General features: G+C 31.1%; 2 protein-coding genes across 4 annotated transcripts; one reads left to right on the top strand and one right to left on the bottom strand.

Annotated features, from left to right (window-relative positions):
• Window positions 1-12,851: 12,851 nt before the first annotated feature.
• LOC114416747 (pentatricopeptide repeat-containing protein At5g66520-like) lies at window positions 12,852-16,518 on the top strand. Of its 3 annotated transcripts, none has more exons than XR_003667564.1 (3): window positions 12,852-14,530; window positions 15,654-15,838; window positions 15,910-16,518. XR_003667564.1 is itself a non-coding variant. In XM_028381735.1 (2 exons), the coding sequence occupies exon 1, from the start codon at window positions 12,947-12,949 to the stop codon at window positions 14,525-14,527; it is 1,581 nt and encodes a 526-aa protein (XP_028237536.1). In that variant the 5' UTR covers window positions 12,852-12,946; the 3' UTR covers window positions 14,528-14,530; window positions 15,654-16,518. The 3 variants fall into 3 exon arrangements, 1 of the variants encoding a protein (XP_028237536.1); XR_003667565.1 differs by having other exon boundaries at window positions 15,946-16,518; XM_028381735.1 differs by having other exon boundaries at window positions 15,654-16,518.
• Window positions 15,338-19,013, bottom strand: LOC114416748 (beta-glucuronosyltransferase GlcAT14B-like). Its single transcript, XM_028381736.1, has 4 exons — window positions 18,252-19,013; window positions 17,117-17,192; window positions 16,876-16,991; window positions 15,338-16,263 (listed from the first exon to the last, which is right to left on the bottom strand). The coding sequence occupies exons 1-4, from the start codon at window positions 18,832-18,834 to the stop codon at window positions 15,749-15,751; spliced, it is 1,290 nt and encodes a 429-aa protein (XP_028237537.1). The 5' UTR covers window positions 18,835-19,013; the 3' UTR covers window positions 15,338-15,748.
• Between the last annotated feature and the right edge of the window lie 4,486 nt (window positions 19,014-23,499).

Below are 23,499 nucleotides of genomic sequence, written 5' to 3' on the forward strand. Positions count from 1 at the left end.
ATGAATAATTGGTTTATCATTGTAAAGAAGTTTCATGATGATCTTTTAAATGTAAAAACATTTAGTTCCCAAAAATATTTGTGAACATAATCAAATGTTTTCTATATTATTTTGATGTTTAATACATAAAAGTCATTCTAAAACATGCACAGAGATGAATGCAATCCATTCTTATGTGTTGATTCATTGTACTTTTATAAAATTCATATTTTATTTATTCTAAAAATTTATATTGTCTACTAAAGTTTAGAGTAACAATTAATTATAATATAGATGACCCAAGATTATAATTTTATAGCATTCAATTTAATTACATTTAAAATTAGACAAGAAATATGTAAAAGTATATTGTTACACAATAATAATCATTTTTATTAGGCTAGGATGAAGACTGGCCAAGTATATACAAAGTCGTGGATGGATACAAAAAATTTATCGTGGTTGAGCATAAGGGATGGGGGGTGAAGACGATGTTGGGAAGCAAGAATGAGAAATGACCTACAATCTAGTAGTGCTCCATTGTCATGCTTATCATAACCATCATCATTTATATGGTTAAAACAAATTATATATAAACATAAGATTCAATACTTTTTTTTAATTTTTTGGGTTTACTTTTTTTCTAATTTTTTTTTTTTAAAAAAACTTTGATTTGTTCACATGTTTTTATTAAATCACGTATCATATGACATTGTCAAGTTGATGCTCTAAATTAGTATTGTAATTGTTCTTCAAAATATTTATCATGAATCTATTTCAATATGTTAGCAGTTTTAGATTTTTACTTCATACTTTAGTCTTTTGTAAATAATATACAAACAACATATCTAATGACAATAACCTCAATAAAATTAAATATGTATTTTATTTTTTATAAAATTGTAAAAAATAAATAATCATGAATATCATCAAAGCTAAATAAACAATGTTATTTATAAAATATATTATATATTTCAATCATATTAGTTTTGGTTCTCATTGAATAAGTTCTACACCAATACAATTATATTATGCAAGTATCTATGGTAACTATTATGGTTATTAATTTTCATTTTCTCTCTTTTATATTTGTTAATTATCGTCGTCGAGAATCAAGGACGGGATGGAGACCATGTTAGGGAATAAGTACAAAGAGTAACATCCAATCTCGGGGTGAGTGCTCCATTGTCATGTTTATTTTAACCATTATTTATACATTTTTTAAAAAATAATTATATATAAACATAAGATTAAATACTTTTTAAATTTTTTAATTCTTTGGGTTTAATTTTGTTTTCTAAAATTTAAAAATACTTTGATTTATCCTCATGTTTTTATTAAATCATTTATCACATGACATTGCCAAGCTGATGCTCCAAATTAGTCTGGCAATTGTTCTTCGATATATTTATCATGAATGCAGTTCAATAAATTAGCAATTTTAGATTTTTGATAACTACTAAATAATAGTGAATTAATAGTGGAAAATTGGTCTGAAATTAACTTAGAATTAATTATTTAGCAGTTATTTATGCTTTAATTTGAAAAGATTTAATTAATTTCAAATTCTGATTGCAGATGTGAAAAAGGGAGGTACAACAAGCAAAAAGGAGCAGAAATGAAGGAAAAAAAGAAGAAAATCAGAAGAAGTCCAGCCCAGCAAGACGCGCCCAACGCGCAAGAAGGCAAGGCGCTAAGCGCATGACACGCGCTGAGCACGAGGCTTCGTGCTCAACGAGACTACGAAGGCCCAAAGCCCAATTCTGCACCTATAAATAAGAGGGTCAGCCTAGGAAAACGAACACACTTCCTCAGAGCTCAGTTTTCATACCTCTGGCACTCAGTTCTCTCCTTTTCCTTTCCTTTTCTTATATTCTTATTACCTTTCTTTCACCCCCCCCCCCTTCTCATTGTAAAGCCCTCATGACCATGAGTGGCTAATCCCCTAGTTAGGGCCTAGCAGGCCTAAAAAGATAATGATATATGGAGCATTTCAAGAGTTATCAATAAAAAGAGGATTTCCTTCCAGATTCTTTTATTTACCGTTCTTTCTTATTTATCCTGTATCTCAGTCCTTATTTTTTGTTAGTCTTTAGTTCACTCGGGAGAGGGTAAAGCCTAATTAGGGGTAAGGAATGAATGCTTGAATATGTTTTAAGGGTTAGTCCACTCGGGAGAGGGTAACGCTTAATAGAACAATAAAAGAAAGAAATCATAGGGTTAGCATTGACCCAATGCCCATGCTTTAGCAAACATCTAGAATTTAATCTTAATGCATCTTAGTTATTGAGTCTTTGCAAAGGACATTTGGAAGATAGGTAATTAAGGTAGGCTTGTCATCATGAGGCATCAGGGGCAAGTAGATTGATAGATGTGGGGCAGAATTAGTTCACTGGTATTGATAACAGACAAATCTTGAATCCATATATCTAGGCTGATTAGACTTGTTAGGTTTTAGCAAATTCATTATATAGATTTTATTCCCTATTTTATTGTTTGAAGTTTCTTTAATTTAGAAGTAGTTATTCCTTATTTTATTATTGGGTTTAATCCCTTATTTTATTATTGGGTTTAATTCCTTATTTTATTGTTGGGTTTAATTTAGAAGTAGTTATTCCTTATTTTATTATTTGGGTTTTCTTAGAAGTAGTTATTCCTTATTTTATTTAGAAGTAGGTACTTAGGTTTATTAGATTTTAGCAATATTTTATAGACTTTATTCTTTATTTATTGCTTGAGTTTTCCTTAAGTTAGAAGTAGCCGCTTAGATTTAAATTGCCTTTAATTTTACAAACTAAATTTACAATTTGCAAACTGAAAAGCACTTCACATAAGTGCAACAAAATCCCTGTGGTACGATATTAGGATTACCGAGAAATTATTACTACGAGCGATTTGGTACACTTGCCAAAGAGCTAACAAGTTTTTGGACTTGTTGACTCATTGGCAAGTGTACCAAATTGTCACAAGTAGTAAAGTACTCGAAAGTCCGAGTGTCGAATCCACAGGGACTTTGTTTGTACTTAGATCAATGCAAATCCAATTATTCAAGCAAGAGATAAGAAATTTAAAATAACAAATAGAAAAAGATAGAAGATAAGGTAAAGAAAAGATAAAATTAGAAGATAAAGGAAAAGATAAAAGATTTAGATAAAATTAAAAGATAAAGAAAAAGATAAAAGATAAATTCAAGATAAGATGATATTAGGAACTGACTTGCCTTGTCTGCCTAGGATGTATGGGTTTATGATTTTTTCTTTACCAATTCAAGTGATTCTATCCTACCCACATCTATTCATTTACGTGCCCCTGATGTCTCACGATGAAAAGCCTACCTTAATTACCTATCTTCCAAATGCCCTTTGCAAAGACTCAATAACTAAGGTGCATTAAGATTAAATTCTAGATGTTTGTTAAAGCATGGGCATTGGGTTATCATTCTATGCCTAGCAATGCTAACCCTATGATTTCTTTTCTTTGATTATTCTATTAAGTGTTACCCTCTCCCGAGTGGACTAACCCTTAAAACATATTCAACCATTCATTCTTTACCCCTAATTAGGCTTTACCCTCTCCCGAGTGGACTAAACCCTAACAGAAAATAAAGACTGAGATATAGGATAAATAAGAAAGAAAATAGGAAAGAAAAACCTGGTATTGCATTGATAAATAGTGAAAAGTACATCATATTTCATTGGCTTTTTAGGCCTGCCAGGCCCTAACTAAGGGTTTAGCCACTCATGGCCATTGAGGGCTTTACAATGAGAAGAGGGGTGAAAGAAAGAAAGGGAGTGAATGAAACCCCTAGGAGAGGGGGTTCTGTTGTGGTGTGTACTCCTGTTTTCCTTGGACTGGCTCTCTATTTATAGTTGCTGAAGTGGACTTTGGGCCTTTGTAGGCGCGCTTAGCGCGACACCTCACGCTTAGCGCGTGTTGGGCTGGGCCTGCTTCAGACTTTCTTTTTTTTTCTTCACTTTCTGTTGCCTTTTTGCTTAATCTAACTTTAGTTTTCATATCTGCAACCAAAAATTCAATTTAATTAATTTTCTAACTTTTAATCATAAATAACTGCTAAATAATTAATTTTAGGCCAAAATTTGACTAATTCTCTACTATTAATTCACAATTATTTAGCAATTATCAATTTTTACTTAATAATTTAGTTTTTTGTAAATAATATACTAACAACATATCTAAGAACAATAACCTCAATAAAATTAAATATGTATTTCATTGTTTGTAAAATTTTAAAACATGAATAACTATGAATATCATCGAAGCTAAATCGACAGTGTTATTTTATAAAATATATTATATATTTCAATCATATTAGTTTTGGTTCTCATTAAATAAGTTTTACACAGATATAATTATACTATATAAGTATCTATAATAACTAATATTGTTATTAATATTCATTTTGATGTAAGCTCCATTGGAGCTTGTAGGCCTAGGATCTTCTTCATCAATGGATTCCTTTGCTTCTTGGAAGATGAATGGCAGCGGAATGGAGAAGGAAGAGAGAGAGGAGACACTACTTCAAGGAGAAGATGAGTCTAGAAGAAGCTCATCACCATAGGAGGCCATGGATAAGAGCTTGGAGGAAGAAGGAGATGAATGAAGGGAGAGGAAGAGAAGAGCATGAAATTTTGTACTCTAAAAGAGCTCTGAAATCTGAAATTTAATTTTCAAATGATCAAAGTTCAAAAAAATGCACACACATTACCTCTATTTATAGCCTAAGTGTCACACAAAATTATAGGGAAATTTGAATTTCAATTCAAATTTCACTTGAATTTGAAATTGAATTTGTGGAGCCAAACTTTGGAGCCAAAATTTCACTAATTATGATTAGTAAATTTTAGTTATGGTTCAGCCCACTAATCCAAGATCAATTTCAAGATTATCCACTAAGTGTGCTTAGGTGTCATGAGGCATGTAAAGCATGAAGGACATGCACAAAGTGTGACTATATGATGTGGCAATGGGGTATAGTAAGTCAATGCTCACCTCCCCCTCTACAATTTAATTGGATTGGGCTTCTACCAATTCAATTAAATTTATTTCCCAACTCACACATCAAATATTCACTTAGTGCATGTGAAATTACAAAACTACCCCTAATACAAAAACTAGTCTAGGTGTCCTAAAATACAAGGGCTGAAAAATCCTATATTTCTAGGGTACCCTACCTACATTATGGAGTCCTAAATACAAGGACCAAATATAATGACATCCTAGTCTAATATGTACAAAGATAATTGGACCCAACCTTGGCCCATGGGCTCAAAAATCTATCCTGAGGTTCATGAGAACCCTAGGGCCTTCTTCAGCAGCTCTAACTCAATCCTCTTGGAGTCTCTTGCTCATGGCTCTAGTGACTGGTCCCTTCCTAGGGAGGGTTGCATCACATTTTCTCTCTTTTATGTTAGTTTATTATCATCGTCCAAAATCGGAGAGGGGAAGGGATGGAGAAGATGTTAGGGAACAACAATAAGAAATAACTTACAATCTTGTGGTGTTCTATTGTCATGTTTATCTTTACTATCATTTATACATTTTTTAAAAATAATTATATATAAACATAAGATTAAATATTTTTTTTAATTTTTTTTCTATTTTTTGGGTTTCATTGTGTTTTCTAAATTAAAAAAAAATACTTTGATTTGTTCTCATGTTTTTACTAAATCATTTATTATATGACATTGCGAAGCTGATGCGTTAAATTAGTCTTGCAATTGTTCTTCAATATGTTTATCATGAATGTATTTCAGTATCTTAGCAGTTTTAGATTTTTTCTTCATAGTTTAGTCTTCTGTAAATAATATATTAACAACATATTTAACAACATTAACCTCAACAAAATTAAATATGTATTTCATTGTTTATTAAATTTTAAAACATGAATAACCATGCATATCATCGAAGCTAAATAGACCGTGTTATTTTATAAAATATAGTATATATTTCAATCATATTAGTTTTGGTTTTCATTTAAGAAGTTTTACACGGTTGCCATTAAATGTATACAATTATATTATACGTTTAATTTTACAGTTTACCTGTTAGTAACAGTGATAGTTCAAGGGAGACAAAAAAGGTGATTTTAGGAAATTCAAAGAAATGCAATTTTAGAAAGAAAGTATAAGTGTATCCTAATTACCAACCTATTGAATATGTGAACTCCTAAAGGTGTCCATTGAATATTGTTCCAGACCCATGTATATGAAATCATTGAATATGTGAACTAAAAAGGAAAATTACAATATTGTATGATATTATAACTATATAGTCCACATCTGTATTGTAAATTATATTTTTTAGCTTACCCGTGCGAATGCACGGGTCACTGACTAGTATATATAAAAACTATCCAACAACTTATCACATGTCAGTCGTTGAATTATGCAAATCCTTATTTTTTTTCTTTTTTTTCTCTCTTTTTTGTTATTTAAAAAATAACTTTGAAAAAGCACAGGCCATACACCTAGTTTGTTGTAAACCTTAAAGCTAATTCTTCTAAATCACATGAAAACTAAAGAAGATATATAAAACTATTTATAAGTCAAGTCAACATTAACTTGAACTAGTTTGCTAGTTTGGTAACAGTAATAAACTAGAGAGACACTGAGACAGTATAATGATGTGAGATATAAGGATATGGAAAAGATGTCATATAGAGGGGATAGGCAAGGCAAACTAGGTTAGGAATCACAAGTTAGACACGAGATATTTGTTATTATTAGGCTTATTTGGTTAAATTTCTCCATAAATACTTTTAGAAGAATAAAATAAGGAAAAAATATTATTAGTTTTTTTTATAAGTTTAAATTAATTTATGTACAAGTTAATATGTAGAATTTTTCTCATGATAATTTCTCCAAAAGCTTATTTTTAATTTGTGCATAAACTAATTTTAGTCTATGGAAGAACTTATCTCATTTTTTCTTCTTATTTTCTTCTCCTACAAATGCTTATGGAAAAGTTTATCTAAACAAATCTTAATGAATTCTTATTTATGTTGTGAGTAACATTACAAAGGAGGAATTCAGCATGAAAAAAACATTATAAATGAGGGTTTGCAACATTGCATTCAAAGTAGCACTAACAGATAACTTACAACTTTGTTTGCAAATTTAAAGTAGCATTGTAGTTTTTCCATTCAAAAGTTGTATTATAATGTTTTATATTGGATTTCACCTCTTCTAAGCATATTGGTACTGGTAGAACCACTTAAATTGGGTGTAATGTTTTTTTTTTAAAATTTTTCTAATTACAAATAGACTAATATATGTTTGTGATCCTTAATTTTATTTGTTCCTTCATAAAAAATTTTCTTCATTTGTACTCCCTAATAAAACAAAAAAATTGTTTTTGGTCCTTGACACTTTTATTTAGTCTCTCATAAATTAGTAAATTTTGTGTTTGAATCCTATTTTTTTCATTTGTTATTAGTCTTTTTCACAAGATTGATAACAAATGAAAAAAAAAATTAGAGAGCAAACACAAAATTCACTAACTTATCAAAGATAAAAAAAAATTGTTGTATATCAAGTCCACTCAGTTGCATATCCTTATTGAAAGGACAAAATGGAGTTGCATATCAAGTCCACTCAGTTCAGACTCTAGTTGATTATTACAAATGGAGACATACTCATTCTTAGACCAAAACCTGAATGGATAGATGTAGATCTTGCTATAATGGAGCTAAACACAAAAGCCCATTATACTTTGACATGTGTGCTCTGTCCAGGAATGAGTACAACAAGATCTATAGACTAAAGACAACCAAAGAGATCTAGGGCTCATTGAGTATCAGTTATGAATGTACGAAAGATGTTCAACTGAGGAAAGTTGTCACTCTAACAAGGCATTATCAGAGCTTCATCGTGAAGGAAGGAGAGTTTGTGGATGATATGTTTGGAAGACTTTAAGTTCTTCTAAATGAACTTGAAGCTCTGGGACACACCTTCGCCAAAGCTCAGATAAACTTAAAGATTCTAGACAATTTTCCTAAGGTATGGGAACCAAAAACAACACCCACTCAAGAGGCTATAAACATGAAAACTCTTGCATGGGATGAACTATTGGGCATCCTAAGGGTCCATGAAGTCCATCTTCATAATAAAGATCATCTACCAAAAAGAGATTTTGTTGCCCTCAAGTTTGGACAAACCAGTTCCAAAAGAGAACAAAAGAAGAGATCATCTAAAGCTCTTAAATTGTAGATGGTTGAGTCTAATAAATCAGGAAAAAAAAATTTGAAGAGTCCACAAACAATGAAGTGGCTCTTATTTTCAGAAAGTTCAAACAAATGCTGAAAAAGAAAGGAAAATTTTAGTACTTCTCTAGAAGGAAGGACACAAGGTTCAAGAAAAAGTAAAATGAGGAAAGCAATAAGATCATCTATTCTGAATGTAGAAAGTCTGGATAGATAAAGGTTAAATGTCCCCAATTGAAAAAGAGAAGATACTCTGGTGACAAGAAAAAGAAGAGTCTTATGGTCATCTAGGATGACTCAAACAATGAGAAGTGCAGCAGTTCAGATGATGAACAAGCCAACATATGTTTGATGGCTAATACAAATGATAAGGTTGAGGTAAAAACTTACTCTGAATTTAAAACTTCTTCCACTCATTCATTAGACGATGAAGAAGAAATGCCTTTTGATGTTTTTCTTTAGAACTCTCACGTGATTTCTCTTCAATGCAAAAAGTATAAAGAAAAACTCAAAGCATCTTTTGTGAAAATATTGAGTTGAAGAAATCAAATGAGGTTCTAAAAAATAAAATCAAGACTTTGAAAGAGAGTTTGAGCCAAGCCAGTAAGACAAACAAATCCTCCATGTTGAAAAACTAAGAGAGGAGGTTGCTTGTGTTACAAAAGACTCTAGGAAGTTCTTGGAAAGCTAAAAAACTTTGACTATACTTTTAAAATTCCATCAACATTTCCATGATAAGTTTGGCTTAGGTTTAGAAAAGGTGTCAACTTCCTCCAAGTCATAGTATGATACATATTAATGTGATTTCTATGGTAAGTCTAGACATTCCATGTTCAGATGTATCCATAAGAAGAAATAAATGTCTAGGGGTACTAATGCTAATGGACCCAAAAACAGTTGGGTATCAAAATCTCAAATTATTCTTGTTACAGATATCCTTGTTAGGAAAAGGCTAGGGTTTAAGCTAGTGCTTGAACAATGGCTGCTCATGACACATAATGGGGGAAAGGTCCATGTTTCTTGACCTAAAGCCACTTGAAGGATGAGCAGTTGCCTTTGAAAGCATTAGCAAAGGAAAGATTACTGGTATAAGTAAAATTGGTATTCCTTCTCTAGCCTTCATAAACAACGTCTTACATGTTAAAGGTCTGAAATATAATTTGTTGAGCATAAGTCAATTTTGCGACAATGGTTATATTGTGCCCTTCAACAAAGACAAGTGTATAGTCAAGATAGAATATGACAAATTCTTCTTCATTATCAGATGACACAACAATCTGTATGAGATTAATCTGATAGATCTTAGTAAGAAGAATGTAACGTGTTTTTTATGTAGAGAAGATGAGAGATGGATTTGGCACAAAAAACTTAGGCATGTCAATCTAAAACATATTTCAAAATTATCTAAAAATGATTTAGAAAAAGGAATGCCTAAGATTTGTTGGAAAATACATCTTCTCTGTGAAACATGTCAGCAAGGGAAACAAATCAAACAAAAGAGTCTATACAAACAAAAGATTGATAGGTGGAAAATATATGTAGTGAACTATGAAGAACATCAAATGAAAGAGTCCATACAAGTTGATGCTGATTTTTGACTTGCAATAAGAAATACAAAACAATTACAAAGAAAAATGCATAAAAAGAAATGATAGGAACACCTTTTCCCTCAAGCCAAAAGTGCCCAATGTTTTTCAAATACTTCCTCCCCCTTCCAGTCACCCTCGACCTTATTCATAACCAATTTGTTGTTCTCCAAATGATTACATATGTCACTCTCTCCAATCCCTCAATGACATGTGTTCTTCCTTTTGTTATTTCTCTATCCTTTCGTTCTTTCATAAGAAAAATGTTTGATAGACACCCAATATGTTATCGTACACCGAGTGAGAAAAAAAAAAGATATTGATATGATAGAGTTTATAATGTGATAGGGAGAGAAAGATAAAGAGAAATGAGAGGTGTTAGTAGGATGCTTAAGATACAGAGTGGTATATGTATCATTACTCCTATCATAATACACTTTGAAGCCTTTATAATTATCATTGGGCCTAGCAAACCTCTTCTTAGACTATTGCTTCCTGCACTTCAATAAATTGCTACCAACACTACATTTTGAAAACTCCAATCCATAAGTCTATGGAAGTGTAACAAGTTTTAGCCTCTTTTTATACATTTTAGTTATAGACCTATCAATTTTTTTATACCAATTTGAAAAGAAAACGAGGTTGTGGAAGATTGAATTAAAAAGACAAATATTTTTTAGTTGTAAAATATTGCTAATTTTATTTTATTTAAGTAGTTTTTTGGTCTTGTGTTAGAGACCACGTGTCCCTTCCAACTCACTGAGTAAAAGAATAATCTTGCTCGTGGTGTGTGACTACACTGAGAGAGAATCAAACACAAGTTCCTTATACCACTGTGTCAATTAAGTGGTAAGATAATTTGTAATTTATTATTATTTTTATTTTATCTTGTATCTTGACTAGGTTTTTTTTTAATATTGAGTGTATATTTGTGTTTTTATTTTTTATTAGACGATAATATAATTTGGTCTCTTATCAACACTTTAGTTTGATCCTTTAGGTTTAAAGTTTTGTTTTAGTCCTTTTAGGTGTCTCTTTAGATAAAATTGGTCATTCTGATAGTTTATCACACTAACTTGCTTAATTTGGTTACATGTGAAAAACTGAGGCATATCACTTTAGATGAAGATTTTGTCTTGTCAGCCACAATTGAGACCGTAAATGTCAAAAATTGCTAGAAAGATCAATTTGGTCTATAATAGAGACATTTTAAGGGATTAAAGTGGAAATTTTCAAACTTAACTTTGAGGGACTAAATTAAAACAAAAAAATTTAGGTAAGGCACCAATTTTATTTTATTGTTGCCTTTTTATTACATTTCATTTTTTGTTTGTATTAATGTCATCTTACAAAATATACATTTTTCTATCATCTTATTGTATACTAAACAAATAATATAAGAGCCTTTTTTTTCTTCTTTCCATTTATCTCTTACCAAACAACTAACAAATCATCTCACTTTTTACTAACTTTATTTCCTTTCACTTTCATCTATTTCTTTCATCCACTTTCATTTATAAATCCAACATAGTGTAATAGATTTCTTTTGAAGAAGGTTGTCCACCAAGATCGATCTTTGTAGCTTTAAGAGAAACTAAACTTATATTCATGAAAAAGATGAAAGTTTGTATTGAATACTAAATAACTTAGAGCATGTTTGCTTTTGCAATAAACTTCCCAAAACTAGGTAGAAAACGTGAAAAAATTGTCACAATCACAAGTAACTTAACATTCAGGGTGGAAATGGACTTTTTTTTTTTTCATCACACCATTGCACCAAATATACTCTTAATAATTTGTGTCAATTCATATTGGCCAATTATTGTAACACTCTTTTGATAAAAAAAATTATACTTAATGGCCAATCACATCCCTAAAACATCACCTTCTCACCTTCTTTCCTAAATGGTCCCTAAAGATAAAAAAGAAAAACAACTAATCCTTGTACTATTAAAAATCATGCTAAATAGTCTCTCAACTAATGAAAATTCGTTCGGATTGGTCGTTGAATATTAATAAAATACACATATTTAAGGATTGCATTAATGAATATCTACTACTTGGAGAATTACTTATACAACTTTAGGATAAATGGTCACCTTCCTGAAAATATAAAGCAATGACAATTTAATCTTTGAAATGACAAAAATTGTAATTTACTACTTAAATGTTTTAAAAGAGCAACAATTATGTGCTATTATACAATTTAATATCAAATTGATCTTAAAAATATAACTTAATATCAAATTGATCCCTGAACAATATTACATAATGATCCTACAAAATTTAATGATGAATCTTAATTATTTCACTTTTTATTTTTTACATATTCAAGGATTAAATTAAAATTTTTGTCCTATTAAAAACTAAAGTTACTATTTATCGTACAATTCTGCACTTTTACTTATTATTTTAAGGATTACTTAGGATAGTGGATAATATATAGGTGCGACCAAATTAATGGTTTGTTCAAAATGTATTAAAAAATATTTTTATTTCATTTTTTAAAAAATTAATATATGCATAATTGACTTAAATATATTTTTCATATCAGTAAATATAACTCATTTTAATTTTAGTAGTTTTTTACTACCTGGAATATATAAATAATGATTAAATTTGTTTTTTTTTCTAATTTATTATTTAGATTCAATTTGATCTTCTAATTTTTAAAAGCAATTCAATTTGACCCTTTAATTTTTAAAATTAATTCTTTTTTTGAAAATGTAATTTTGTGATGGTTTAAACCTATTTAGTAATAATTTTAAATTGACACAAAATGTAATTTCTTACCATTTAAACATAAAGACAAATTGAATTGGTTTTAAAAAATTATAAGATAAATTAAATCCATAAAAAATTAGAGGACTAAATTAAATCTAAAATATAAATTAAATAACTATATGACTAGTTAACCATAAATAATTGATTTGTTCTTGTTTTTTTTATATTAATCCTCTAGATCGTATTTATAAAAAAACACTAAATAATCCAAAATTCAACATAATAATAAATAAAATGTGATGGAGAATTAAAATACGGAAATCATTCCATCTTAACTTTAGCCAACTAATCACCTTTTATCTGCTCACTTGTTTTGTTGTTTTGGGTGCTTAGAAGAGAAGAGAAATGCCCTGTCCCTCCATTCGATGTTGTTCACATGATCGTTAAGAAGGGCTTCCTCACCACCGTGGCGCAAAAATGCAACACCCTAACCCAACTCAAGCAGCTCCACGCCCACATCCTCCGATGCCGCATCAACGACACGCCTTACGCCCTCGCCCCGCTTCTCTCCGTCCTAGCCACCTCCAACGACGCGTCGTTCTTCTCCTACGCTCGCTCCATCTTCCGCCACCTCACTAACCGCAACACCTTCATGCACAACACCATGATCCGCGGCTACCTCCAATGCCGGTCACCCCTCCACGCCGTGTCCTGCTACTTGTCCATGCTCCAAAACGGCGTTGCCGTTAACAACTACACGTTCCCACCTTTAATCAAAGCCTGCATTGCGCTTCTTCCTTCTTCTCCTTCGAACATTGTTGGTCGTTTGGTGCACGGTCATGTCGTTAAGTTCGGTCTCCGCAACGACCCTTACGTGGTGAGCGCGTTTATTGAGTTTTACTCCGTTTCTCGCGAGGTGGACACCGCGAGAGTGTTGTTTGATGAAACGTCATATAAAGATGTGGTTTTGGGAACTGCGATGGTTGACGGTTATGGCAAAATGGGGAATGTGAAGAGTGCAAGAGAGGTGTTTGATAAAATGCCTGAGAGAAACGCTGTGTCGTGGAGTGCCATGATGGCGGCATATTCTCGTGTCAGTGACTTCAAGGAAGTGCTGGCTTTGTTTACAGAGATGCAGAACGAGGGAACTGAGCCAAACGAGTCTATACTCGTTACGGTACTTACTGCGTGTGCGCACCTTGGCGCACTCACGCAGGGACTGTGGGTGCATTCCTATGCAAGACGATTCCATCTTGAGTCGAATCCGATTCTGGCCACGGCTTTGGTGGACATGTATTCGAAATGTGGATGTGTGGAATCTGCTTTATCTGTTTTTGATTGCATTGTCGACAAGGACGCTGGCGCGTGGAATGCTATGATTTCAGGCGAGGCATTGAATGGCGATGCAGGGAAATCGTTGCAGTTGTTTCGCCAAATGGCTGCTTCCAGGACCAAGCCGAACGAGACTACGTTTGTGGCTGTCCTCACTGCTTGTACTCATGCAAAGATGGTTCAGCAGGGCCTTTGGTTGTTTGAAGAAATGAGTAGCGTGTATGGAGTTGTGCCACGAATGGAGCATTATGCATGTGTTATTGACCTTTTGTCGAGAGCTGGGATGGTGGAGGAGGCTGAGAAATTTATGGAGGAGAAGATGGGTGGACTCACAGCTGGTGATGCTAACGTGTGGGGTGCTCTTCTGAATGCGTGTAGAATACATAAGAATATTCATGTTGGGAATAGGGTGTGGAAAAAGCTGGTTGATATGGGGGTCACTGACTGTGGTACTCATGTTCTTACTTACAATATATATAGAGAAGCTGGGTGGGATGTGGAGGCAAACAAAGTTAGGAGTAGGATTGAAGAAGTAGGGATGAAAAAGAAGCCCGGATGCAGCATAATAGAGGTGGATAATGAAGTTGAAGAGTTTCTTGCAGGCGATCATTCTCATCCACAAGCACAGGAAATGTGCAAATTGCTCGATTCCATTCTCAAGATGGGGACTTTAGAGCACTTCTGATGGGTATAAATTATTTTTTACTGCTAAATTGTTTTCTTACATGCTTTGGCATAATTATAGTTAGGCTTATATACATTTTTTGTCCATGTAATTTAGTGCTTTTTTCATTTCCATTCTTGCAAAAAAAAACAAATAATCCTTGCAAAATGTGTTTTTGTTTTTTTTGTCCTTAAAGTGTTTTAAATTGCGCTTTGAACAGTAAAAATGCTATTTAAAATGCTTTAAGGACGAAAAATAAAACAAAAAATATGATTTTGGGACTAAAACGAAAAATATAATTTTTTAAGGACAAAAATAAATAAAAAAACACTAAATTGCAGGGATGAAAAAAATATTTTAGCCTTATTGTTATGCACAAGAACCTGGAAATGGATTCAGTGACTTTCCCTTGTCCATTAGATCAATTTGACAACTAAGATTTTGCCACTTGTTTTTGAAGTTTTTTTTTTTAAAAAAAAAAGCATTGGTATTTTAAAATTGCCTTGATTTTCTGGGTTGTTTCTGCAATAGAAAATTTCTGATGGTTTGGTAATCGTCAGAAATTTCTAGTGGTTTTACATCTCTAAAAAAGTTTCTTTTGCAACAGGCGGCGAAGTCTGAATGGTTAGATTGATCTAATGGCTTAAAATGAGGGAAAGTCATTGCGACAGCGTGATTGTCCCTCCCTTAAAGTCACTTAATCTGTGTGTTTGCAAGAACCTATGGAAACAAAAAAGAAAATCAAATATAAAGTGTTGCTACTTTAGTGGTGAATTTATGAGGGCAGTAGCTCCACAAGGAGTTAAAAAAAAAAAAAAAGGAATGAAAGAATACACAGGATATGCTGCAGCTAACATGGCATTGCAAAAAGAATTTGGAGAATATTTTACACTGGCTTATTTCAGCTCCATCCCAATAAGCATGTTGCCCATGTGATGTGTAATTATATGTCATATATGCTATAAATCTCATACAGAGTACAACAGTTGCATCAATGACTTGTCATCCAGTATAGTTTAATAATTCATGTGAACCAGCTGATAGATTTTGATACTCGTGATCCTGATATAAATTTCATTTAGAACATCAAGTCAAAGGTCTGTTTTCCCTTGTGTTTACTCATATATCATGTTTGATCTCATAACAGCAACCTTGGGCATCAACTGAAGAAATGAATTTTTCACCTCAGTTGTTAGATGATGGAAGAGCAGCAATGAGCATAATAGGCATTCCAAACTCGTGTCAAGAACACTGATTTGCGTGAAAATTTTCTGCTGATAATAAACCATTGATAAGGCGTCCAAGCCTTTCAGCTCCAGGGCCAGGCCTTAGGTCAGTGATATTTCTTATGCCAGAATACTTATTAGTGATGCTTGAATTTGCTTGACTGAACCACCTGCCAGGAACATAACCAACTGCATTTTGTCCCAAGAGTTCAGTATCAATCTTATCCAAGACTGGTTCGTTCCTGCCAAATTTCCTAGCAAAAGGAGCATTGCTGTCCACCATTTTCTGGTAGTCATCAACTGTAAGAAAATGCGGGTGTTGTTTTGGAGGGTTGTCCCATGATATGAAGTGGAGGTCGTGATTAACGGTAGTGTTTCGAAACTCGTCAGCATTGCAGATGACTGTGTGAAAATACCCTTCCGGGGAAGACAGAAAGTTGGCATAATACATCAAGACTATTCTAGGTAAGTTGTCCCACCCCCATATACAGTATTCAATAAATGGGCGAGAGAGCATCATCCAGGCAGAACCTAAGCAAAATCAAGAATCAATATTTAATAACCCTCATAACATGAAGCAGGGAGGTACCAATTTCAAGTTATTTTCTTTCATTTTAAGTCAAAGTCATATAGTTTTGCTGTTATGGACAGTTATTGGTCTCATATTCCATAAACTGTGATATCAGGTTTTTTTTTCTGGCATAAACTGTGATATCATGCAACTAGTTAGTTGTAAATATGCCTTCATGTATATAAAAATGAGTGAAGTGAAACTGAGAAATTAAACGAGTTTGAGCATATACAATTAAAGCTAATTAAGAAATATGACTAAAAGGAATTTATGAGGATTGAATACACAGTTCATAAGGGAAGCTTACCAAAGGCTGTAGTCAGATTGCCAACCAGCAATGGAAACATATTATATACTGAATTTACAATGCTATCAATGTCTTCTCTTTAATACTTTTCATTATTAGTGTTGTTGGACTTTGTTCAAGAAATCTCCTTTACTCTGAGTTTTTGTAATTGTCTTTAATCTATTCAAGGGTTAGAATTCTTGTATAGTATCTAATTAAAAACTCTCGAATTTGAAAGAGCTAAAAATTTGAACAGGTGGGAAGAAAGCAAAATAGTTTTTCTCACCTGTAAACAATTTATAAGCTGTGGGTACATTTCTTTTCTCCGATACCCAAAATACATCAGATTTATTCACGCTATAAAGGCCTGGATCAATTATAACTGGCTTGGCCCTGTGATACCTATTTAAATGAGTGAAGAATCACTTGTAAAGAAGTGGTACATTGATCTTTACACAATCGTATGTTATTAAAATGCATAAAATCATATGCAATGAACAGAATGGAGAAAAGAATTGGCAACTTACTCCTTCCAACCAATATCACTGGTGTGTTCAATGAAATTCAGGTGTCTGGGAATAGAAGAAAGCGTATGCAGCAGATCTGTTGTGCAAAAGAAATGTAGCAAATTGCAAAAGTTACTCAATGGTAATGAAAACGGGGAACCATAGTTCGTGGCTGTTTTTTTTTTTTTTTTGAACTTTCATCAATTAGCAAAATTAATTTGCAAACCCTTAAATTCTTCACATAGTGTACATTTCTTGACGAATATTACTTAGCATTCTGTAATGCACAATATAAAATGGTTATGCTTCCGATCAGTGAAAAAAAAAAGAAACCAATTAAAATTTATTCACAGTATAATTTTTTTTACAGTTATTTTCTTTACAAATTATTATATATTTTAAAATTTTAGTTAACTTTTAGAATAATTAATTTAAAAAAGGAAACCAATTAAAATTTATTCACAGTATAAAATGGGTATAATTTTTGTTAACTTTTAGAATAATTAATTTAAAAAACATCCCAGAGCATAGCAATTAAACGAAAAAAAACAATACTAAACTTTCAGAATTACAAGTATTTTTATTTGAAAAAATATATATCTATTCAATCACAAATTATTAGTACAAAAAAAAAATCACAAATGATTATACATTATAAACTTATTGACTATGATGAAAACTACTCTAAAATCCGTTAGCCGATTGATTTCTGATTAGTCCATATCTCTAATTTTTTTTTTCCACCAATGTCCATACCTCTATTAAACTTTATTCAGCCGTGTTTTCCAATCCCGAAATCTACCCATTCCCTCCAAAATCCCTATTTCATGCACAGAGAAAAAGGAAGGGAGAGTCTGCCGACAAAAATAACTATTTTGACAACCAAGCAAACAAGATATTGAAACTCATGAAAAAATGAGATAATAGAACTGCGAAAACACGGATTGGTCACAAACTAAACTAATTTTGTTTTTCTTTCTTAAAAAAAATATATATTTAGCAGTAGCAAAATTAACCATGAGAAGATAGATAGTAATGATTAACAATGTTATTAAGGACTTAAAAAAGAAAGTTAAGGAAACATCATTAACCACCCGCTTACGCACGTAAATCCACTCACTCATCAAAACACAAACTTAACAAGAGAGGTACCTACCATCTTGGGTTACCAAAGGATAATCAGAAGCACTCAAATTAATGAACCAATCCCAATCCTGAGCTTCGTTCAACAAAATGGCCGCAGCCTGAAGGGTATTAGTCACCATAGTGGGGCCTCTATAAGTTACCAAGTTAGCCTTAACCACCGTTCTAACATTCCCGAACTTCTCAAAGAGAGGCTCGTTCCTAACGAAATTGGCGAGGTCCAACCTCTCCTTGGAAGAGGCCTCGAGGTCCAAGTGCACTGCGTAGTGGTTTAAAGGATGGTACAAAGCCTTCAGCGTCCTTTTGAGACTTTCACCGTCTCCCATTGAGCCCGAGATTAAATACGCGATTCTCGGAACCAAGTGGGTCGATGTGGGACTTATCTTCAGCTTGGACTCGACGAAACGGGGCACCACTTCCTTTGGGACTGGGGCTCGGTGATGGTGGTGCCACCGCTGGGAGGGTGAGTTGGAGGAAACGATGACGGAGAGGAGGATGAGGAAGGTGGATATGAGGAGGGAGAGGATTAGTGGGAGGAACCACTTTTTCTTGGTCTTGTTCTGGTGGCGTTGGTGGTGTTTGCTGGGCTCCATCATGTGTGAAAGAGGAATAACAGAGAGTGGTGTTTTTGGGAGTGAAAAGAGAGAAAAAAAGAAGAAAAAGAAGCTTGGTGCAACGGCGCAAGGATCTCTATTTATAACACTCACCCGGACGACACAAGGATCTCTGTCTATGTTGGCGTGAAACGCGCAGTGGGGGTGTGTGGGGGCGAATCAAGATTGGAGAAACATGCCACTTTAAATTCTTAGTGGGTGTTGCTGTCACTATGATTATGATGCGAGTGAGTGAGTGGCCGATAATAATAAATAAAAAGTTTTCCCTCTTTTTAAAAGTAACGATAAATAATAAAATCTCATTTTAACTTTTGAAAAATTTATAATAAATGACGTTACTTTTTTAAAAATATAAACTAATTCAGTCATTTTTAAGAATTAAATTTAATGACCATTTATTACTATCCCCCAACAAGTAAAATAAACTCTTTTGAATTAAATACTTACACGAATCAAACCTTAATATCATTATTGTACAAAAAAAAACTTAAATAAAAAAATTTATTATTGATAATAATCTGATTCAATTACGAATAATTTAGTGATGGATATATATTTCCATTAAATGAAATGTGTTAAATACTTGTAATAACTATTAATTATATTCAATTCAAGTAAGAAAAATTTATATGGATAATTATTGTGTTCTTTAAAAATACACTTATCATTTAAGATTTAAGAATAAAGACGATAATTTTATCTTTTAACAATTCATATGACTACATGAATATGATATTTTCTCTAAAAAACAATTATGTGTTCTGACCAAATTCTAGAATCGTGACATATAATGGTATATGTGATTGAATGAGATCTCGAACTTCATAAGTTAACTTAGGGATGGATGTGTCTTTGACAGAAGGAAGACCTAAAAAAAATGACTTTGACATTCAAGTAAGAATGTGTGTTAGGTGAATAAAGCAAGTAATGCTTTAAAGTAGCTCGTGTGAGCGAGATAGAGAGAGACTTTGTTGTCTTGTGCTAAGTGTGTGAGCAAGTCATGTAAAGGGGTTCGGTGGAATATGTATTTATATTAGTTGAGCAAGAGTGTTAGTCCTTATTTGTAGGAGCAGTTGTAGTCTTATAAATAATTCCCGGCTTATACATAATAGTTGGGAGCTTAGAGATAATGTTAGAAATAAACATTTGAATTATAGATAAAGGTAGAAGATAATTGTACATTGTAAATAATGTGACGTTATAGATAATACATTTAAATATATATATATTTGAATATTAGTTAGGTTAGAGATAATGTGTTTGACGGGGAATCCAACTGATAAGGGTCATGCATTCGCACTCCTGTAATAGGACTGACTTAAGTGCCAAGAATGTCACGTAAATTTTGTAGGTCCTTAATAGTACAATATGATATTTGAACTTTTTTGAAGATTAAAATAATATTTTATTTAATTATCAAAGTTAATTATACTTTTAAATTTTATTATTTTCATTAATATATAAGAATACTAGTGGTCACATCATCTAATTCATTAGCATAGGGATGGAATATTAAAAAAATAGGGCAATAATTATAAATATCGAAAATTTTAATTCGTTTTAAAAAATTAAAGAATTAAAATAAAACATTAGCAAAAGTAAGAAAATAAATTGATGATTAAATATAACTATTATTAAAAATGCATTTATTAAGAAAGATAGATTCCGTGTTTTTGTTAAATTTTAATGAAACATAAATTTATTTGGTTATATTACTTCGAGTTGTAATGAAAATATCTATTGATAAAAAATTATAAAAAGATAATTAATATTCTAATATTAAAAATGCATTTATTAAGAAAGATAGATTCCGTGTTTTTGTTAAATTTTAATGAAATATAAATTTATTTGGTTATATTACTTAGAGTTGTAATGAAAATATCTATTGATAAAAAATTGTAAAAAGATAATTGATATTCTAATATTATAAAATCAAGTACTTTAAATATTTCAAAGTAATAATTATTTAAAATAAATAAAATTATAGAACAGCATTTTTCTTGTAATGCTTTGTTAGTTCTTAAATTAAATTTAAATATTCGTGTAATTTGATTTATATTATTATACTACCTTTATAAATATATTTATAAGATTTCAATAATTAAATATCCATATTATAAATACAATATTTCTTTTTCATTTAACATTAAAAATCTACTATATTTATAAGAAAAATATTTTATTATATGGGATATTCCTTCCTCATATTCATTCTCAATTAAATACAATCAATTTCATTTTTATTTGTTTTATTCTTCTTTACTAAATGCAATCAATTCAAATATTCATTTTAATTATTTTATAATTCTTTTTTTTAATGAATATTCTTCTTCATTAAATGTAAACAATTTGAACATTCGTTTGAATTGTTTTTTTTTCTTCTCTATTAAAATCAAAATTATGCATACTAATTATTGAATTGTCTAAAAAATAACTCAATTAAAAAAATATGATTTGTATGATTAATATAGTATTAGTTTTTACGGGTCATTGTAATACAAGCCTACTTTTTAATTTAAAAAATATGATTTGTATGATTAATTGTCTAAAAAATAACTCAATTAACAAAATTATTCTTGTATGATTTGTCTAAAATATGATTTGTCTAATGATACAAGCCTACTTTTTAATTTAAACTAATTAATAGTATTAGTTTTTACGGGTCTTTTTTTATGATTAAATCATTCAAAACTAAAACTATAAGTATTTTTTTTCTTAAATACAAATTTTGTTCCTTTATTTTACTCAATCCATGCTTTTGATTCCTATGTTTTAAAATTGAGACATTTGATCTTTTTTTTTAAAATTCACAATATTGGCCTCTCTATTTTAAAGTACAAACATTTGATCCTCATATTTAAGAAAATCTACAATTTTGGTTCCTCTATTTTACAAAATCCATAATTTTTTGTTTAATATTTAATTTTTTCTATGTATTTGTTTCTTTTATTTCTTACTTTGTAATCAACTAATTCATTTCTTGATGTACCTTAAATAAAAAGAAATAAAGCATGGACAAAATTGAAAATTTGATCAAAATTACAAAAATTTTAAAATAGGAAAATTAAATGTCTCTATTTTGAGATAAAAAGACTAAAGTTGTAAATTTTTTAAAATAGGAGGATTAAATTTCTCTATTTTAAAATAAAGGGGTTGAAATTACCGATTGAACAAAAAAGGAGACTAAAATTACATTTAAGCTTTCTTTTTTATTCCTATTAATGGATAATACTAATATATAATTTAATAGATAGTTAACAAAATTATGATCGGTAAGATTTTTATAATTTGAACATTTCAAACTAATAATAATAATAATAATAATAATAATAATGATAATAATAATAATAATAGAATTTATGTTCATGGTTTATATTTATTATCATTACTTTATATTTTATTATTTAATAATTTATAGTATTTATGTATTATAATGATATTCATGATAATAAATTATTATATTATATTAAATATTGTTATTAATTATTAATGTAACAAACAGCAATGGATAAATATAAATTAGGCTAAAATAATAAATGGTCCTTAACTTATTTTTTGATTCTGAATTGGTTCCCTAACTTTTAAAAGTTATAAAATGATCCCCTTAGTTATTTAACTCATGATAAATTAGTCATTTCAAATAATTTTTTATTGTTGCACATGATTTTGAACATTTTTTATTAATTCAAGATGTGAAATTTGTCTTATTATATTCATTTATATGAAAAACTATAAAAAATCAACTAATGTTTAGACAAAAAAGAGACAAACAAGGTAAAAAAATGCATAAAAATGAGTCTCGTGATCAATAAAAAACCTAAAAATCTAATGTCAATGTTTTTATTACTATTAATGAGACTCATTTTTCATGTGATTTTCACTAAGTCTTTTTTGTTTCAAACATTAGTTTATTTTTATAATTTTTATGTAGGTGAATCTAATGATATAAATTTAATGTCTTGAATCCACTAAAATAAGATCTAAAATCATGTTAAAAAAATATAAAATGATTAATTTTTTTTTAAAAAAATTAACTTGTCAATGAATTAAATAAATAAGAATGCCATTTCAGAATTTTTAAAACTTAAGGTCCCATTAAGGGTTGTTGCTAGTTTTCTGGTTATGTTTTTAAAATACATTTTAAAAACAAAACATGTTCGGATGAAATAAAGTTGGGTTTGTTTTTTTACCTATTTTGAAAACACTTTTCCTATCATTTTGAAAATAATAAAAATTGGTTTCCCAAGTTTTGGTTTTAGTTTCATAACTTTAACTTCTTTGTCATCTCTCTTCACGCTCACCCACCACCACCACCACCTACCCATAGAGTGGTGGCTACTTGTACGATCTCTCTACCCCTCATGTTGCTCTCCGGATCCCTCTCATATTGGTTATTGTCGCTCGCTTGTTGCCTCTTCCCTCGTTCTCTCTGTCTCTCCTTTACCAGGCCTGGTCTCTCTCCCCCTATGAAGCACCGACACCGACACAGACACCGGACACGACACTGATATGAACACGTAAGCACTTATAATGTCCAAAATATAGAACGTAATACGAGTGTCGTGTCGGTGTCGGACACTGACACGGACGCGTGTTGGACACCGGACACGGCAAAGGGGGAGAGTCTCCCCCTTACGTTGCTCTTCC

This window comes from Glycine soja, chromosome 6 (assembly GCF_004193775.1).
Source record: "Glycine soja cultivar W05 chromosome 6, ASM419377v2, whole genome shotgun sequence".
NCBI classification, from domain to species: domain Eukaryota; kingdom Viridiplantae; phylum Streptophyta; class Magnoliopsida; order Fabales; family Fabaceae; genus Glycine; species Glycine soja.

Bases quoted from the DNA above. Each gene is read 5' to 3' on its own strand.
- LOC114416747 (XM_028381735.1), top strand. From the start codon at position 12,947: ATGATCGTTAAGAAGGGCTTCCTCACCACCGTGGCGCAAAAATGCAAC.
- LOC114416748 (XM_028381736.1), bottom strand. From the start codon at position 18,834: ATGATGGAGCCCAGCAAACACCACCAACGCCACCAGAACAAGACCAAG. The intron at 17,193-18,251 runs GTAGGTACCTCT...TTTGCACAACAG, and splicing joins TCCTTTGGTAACCCAAGATG to ATCTGCTGCATACGCTTTCT. The intron at 16,264-16,875 runs GTGAGAAAAACT...GATTTTGCTTAG, and splicing joins AGCTTATAAATTGTTTACAG to GTTCTGCCTGGATGATGCTC.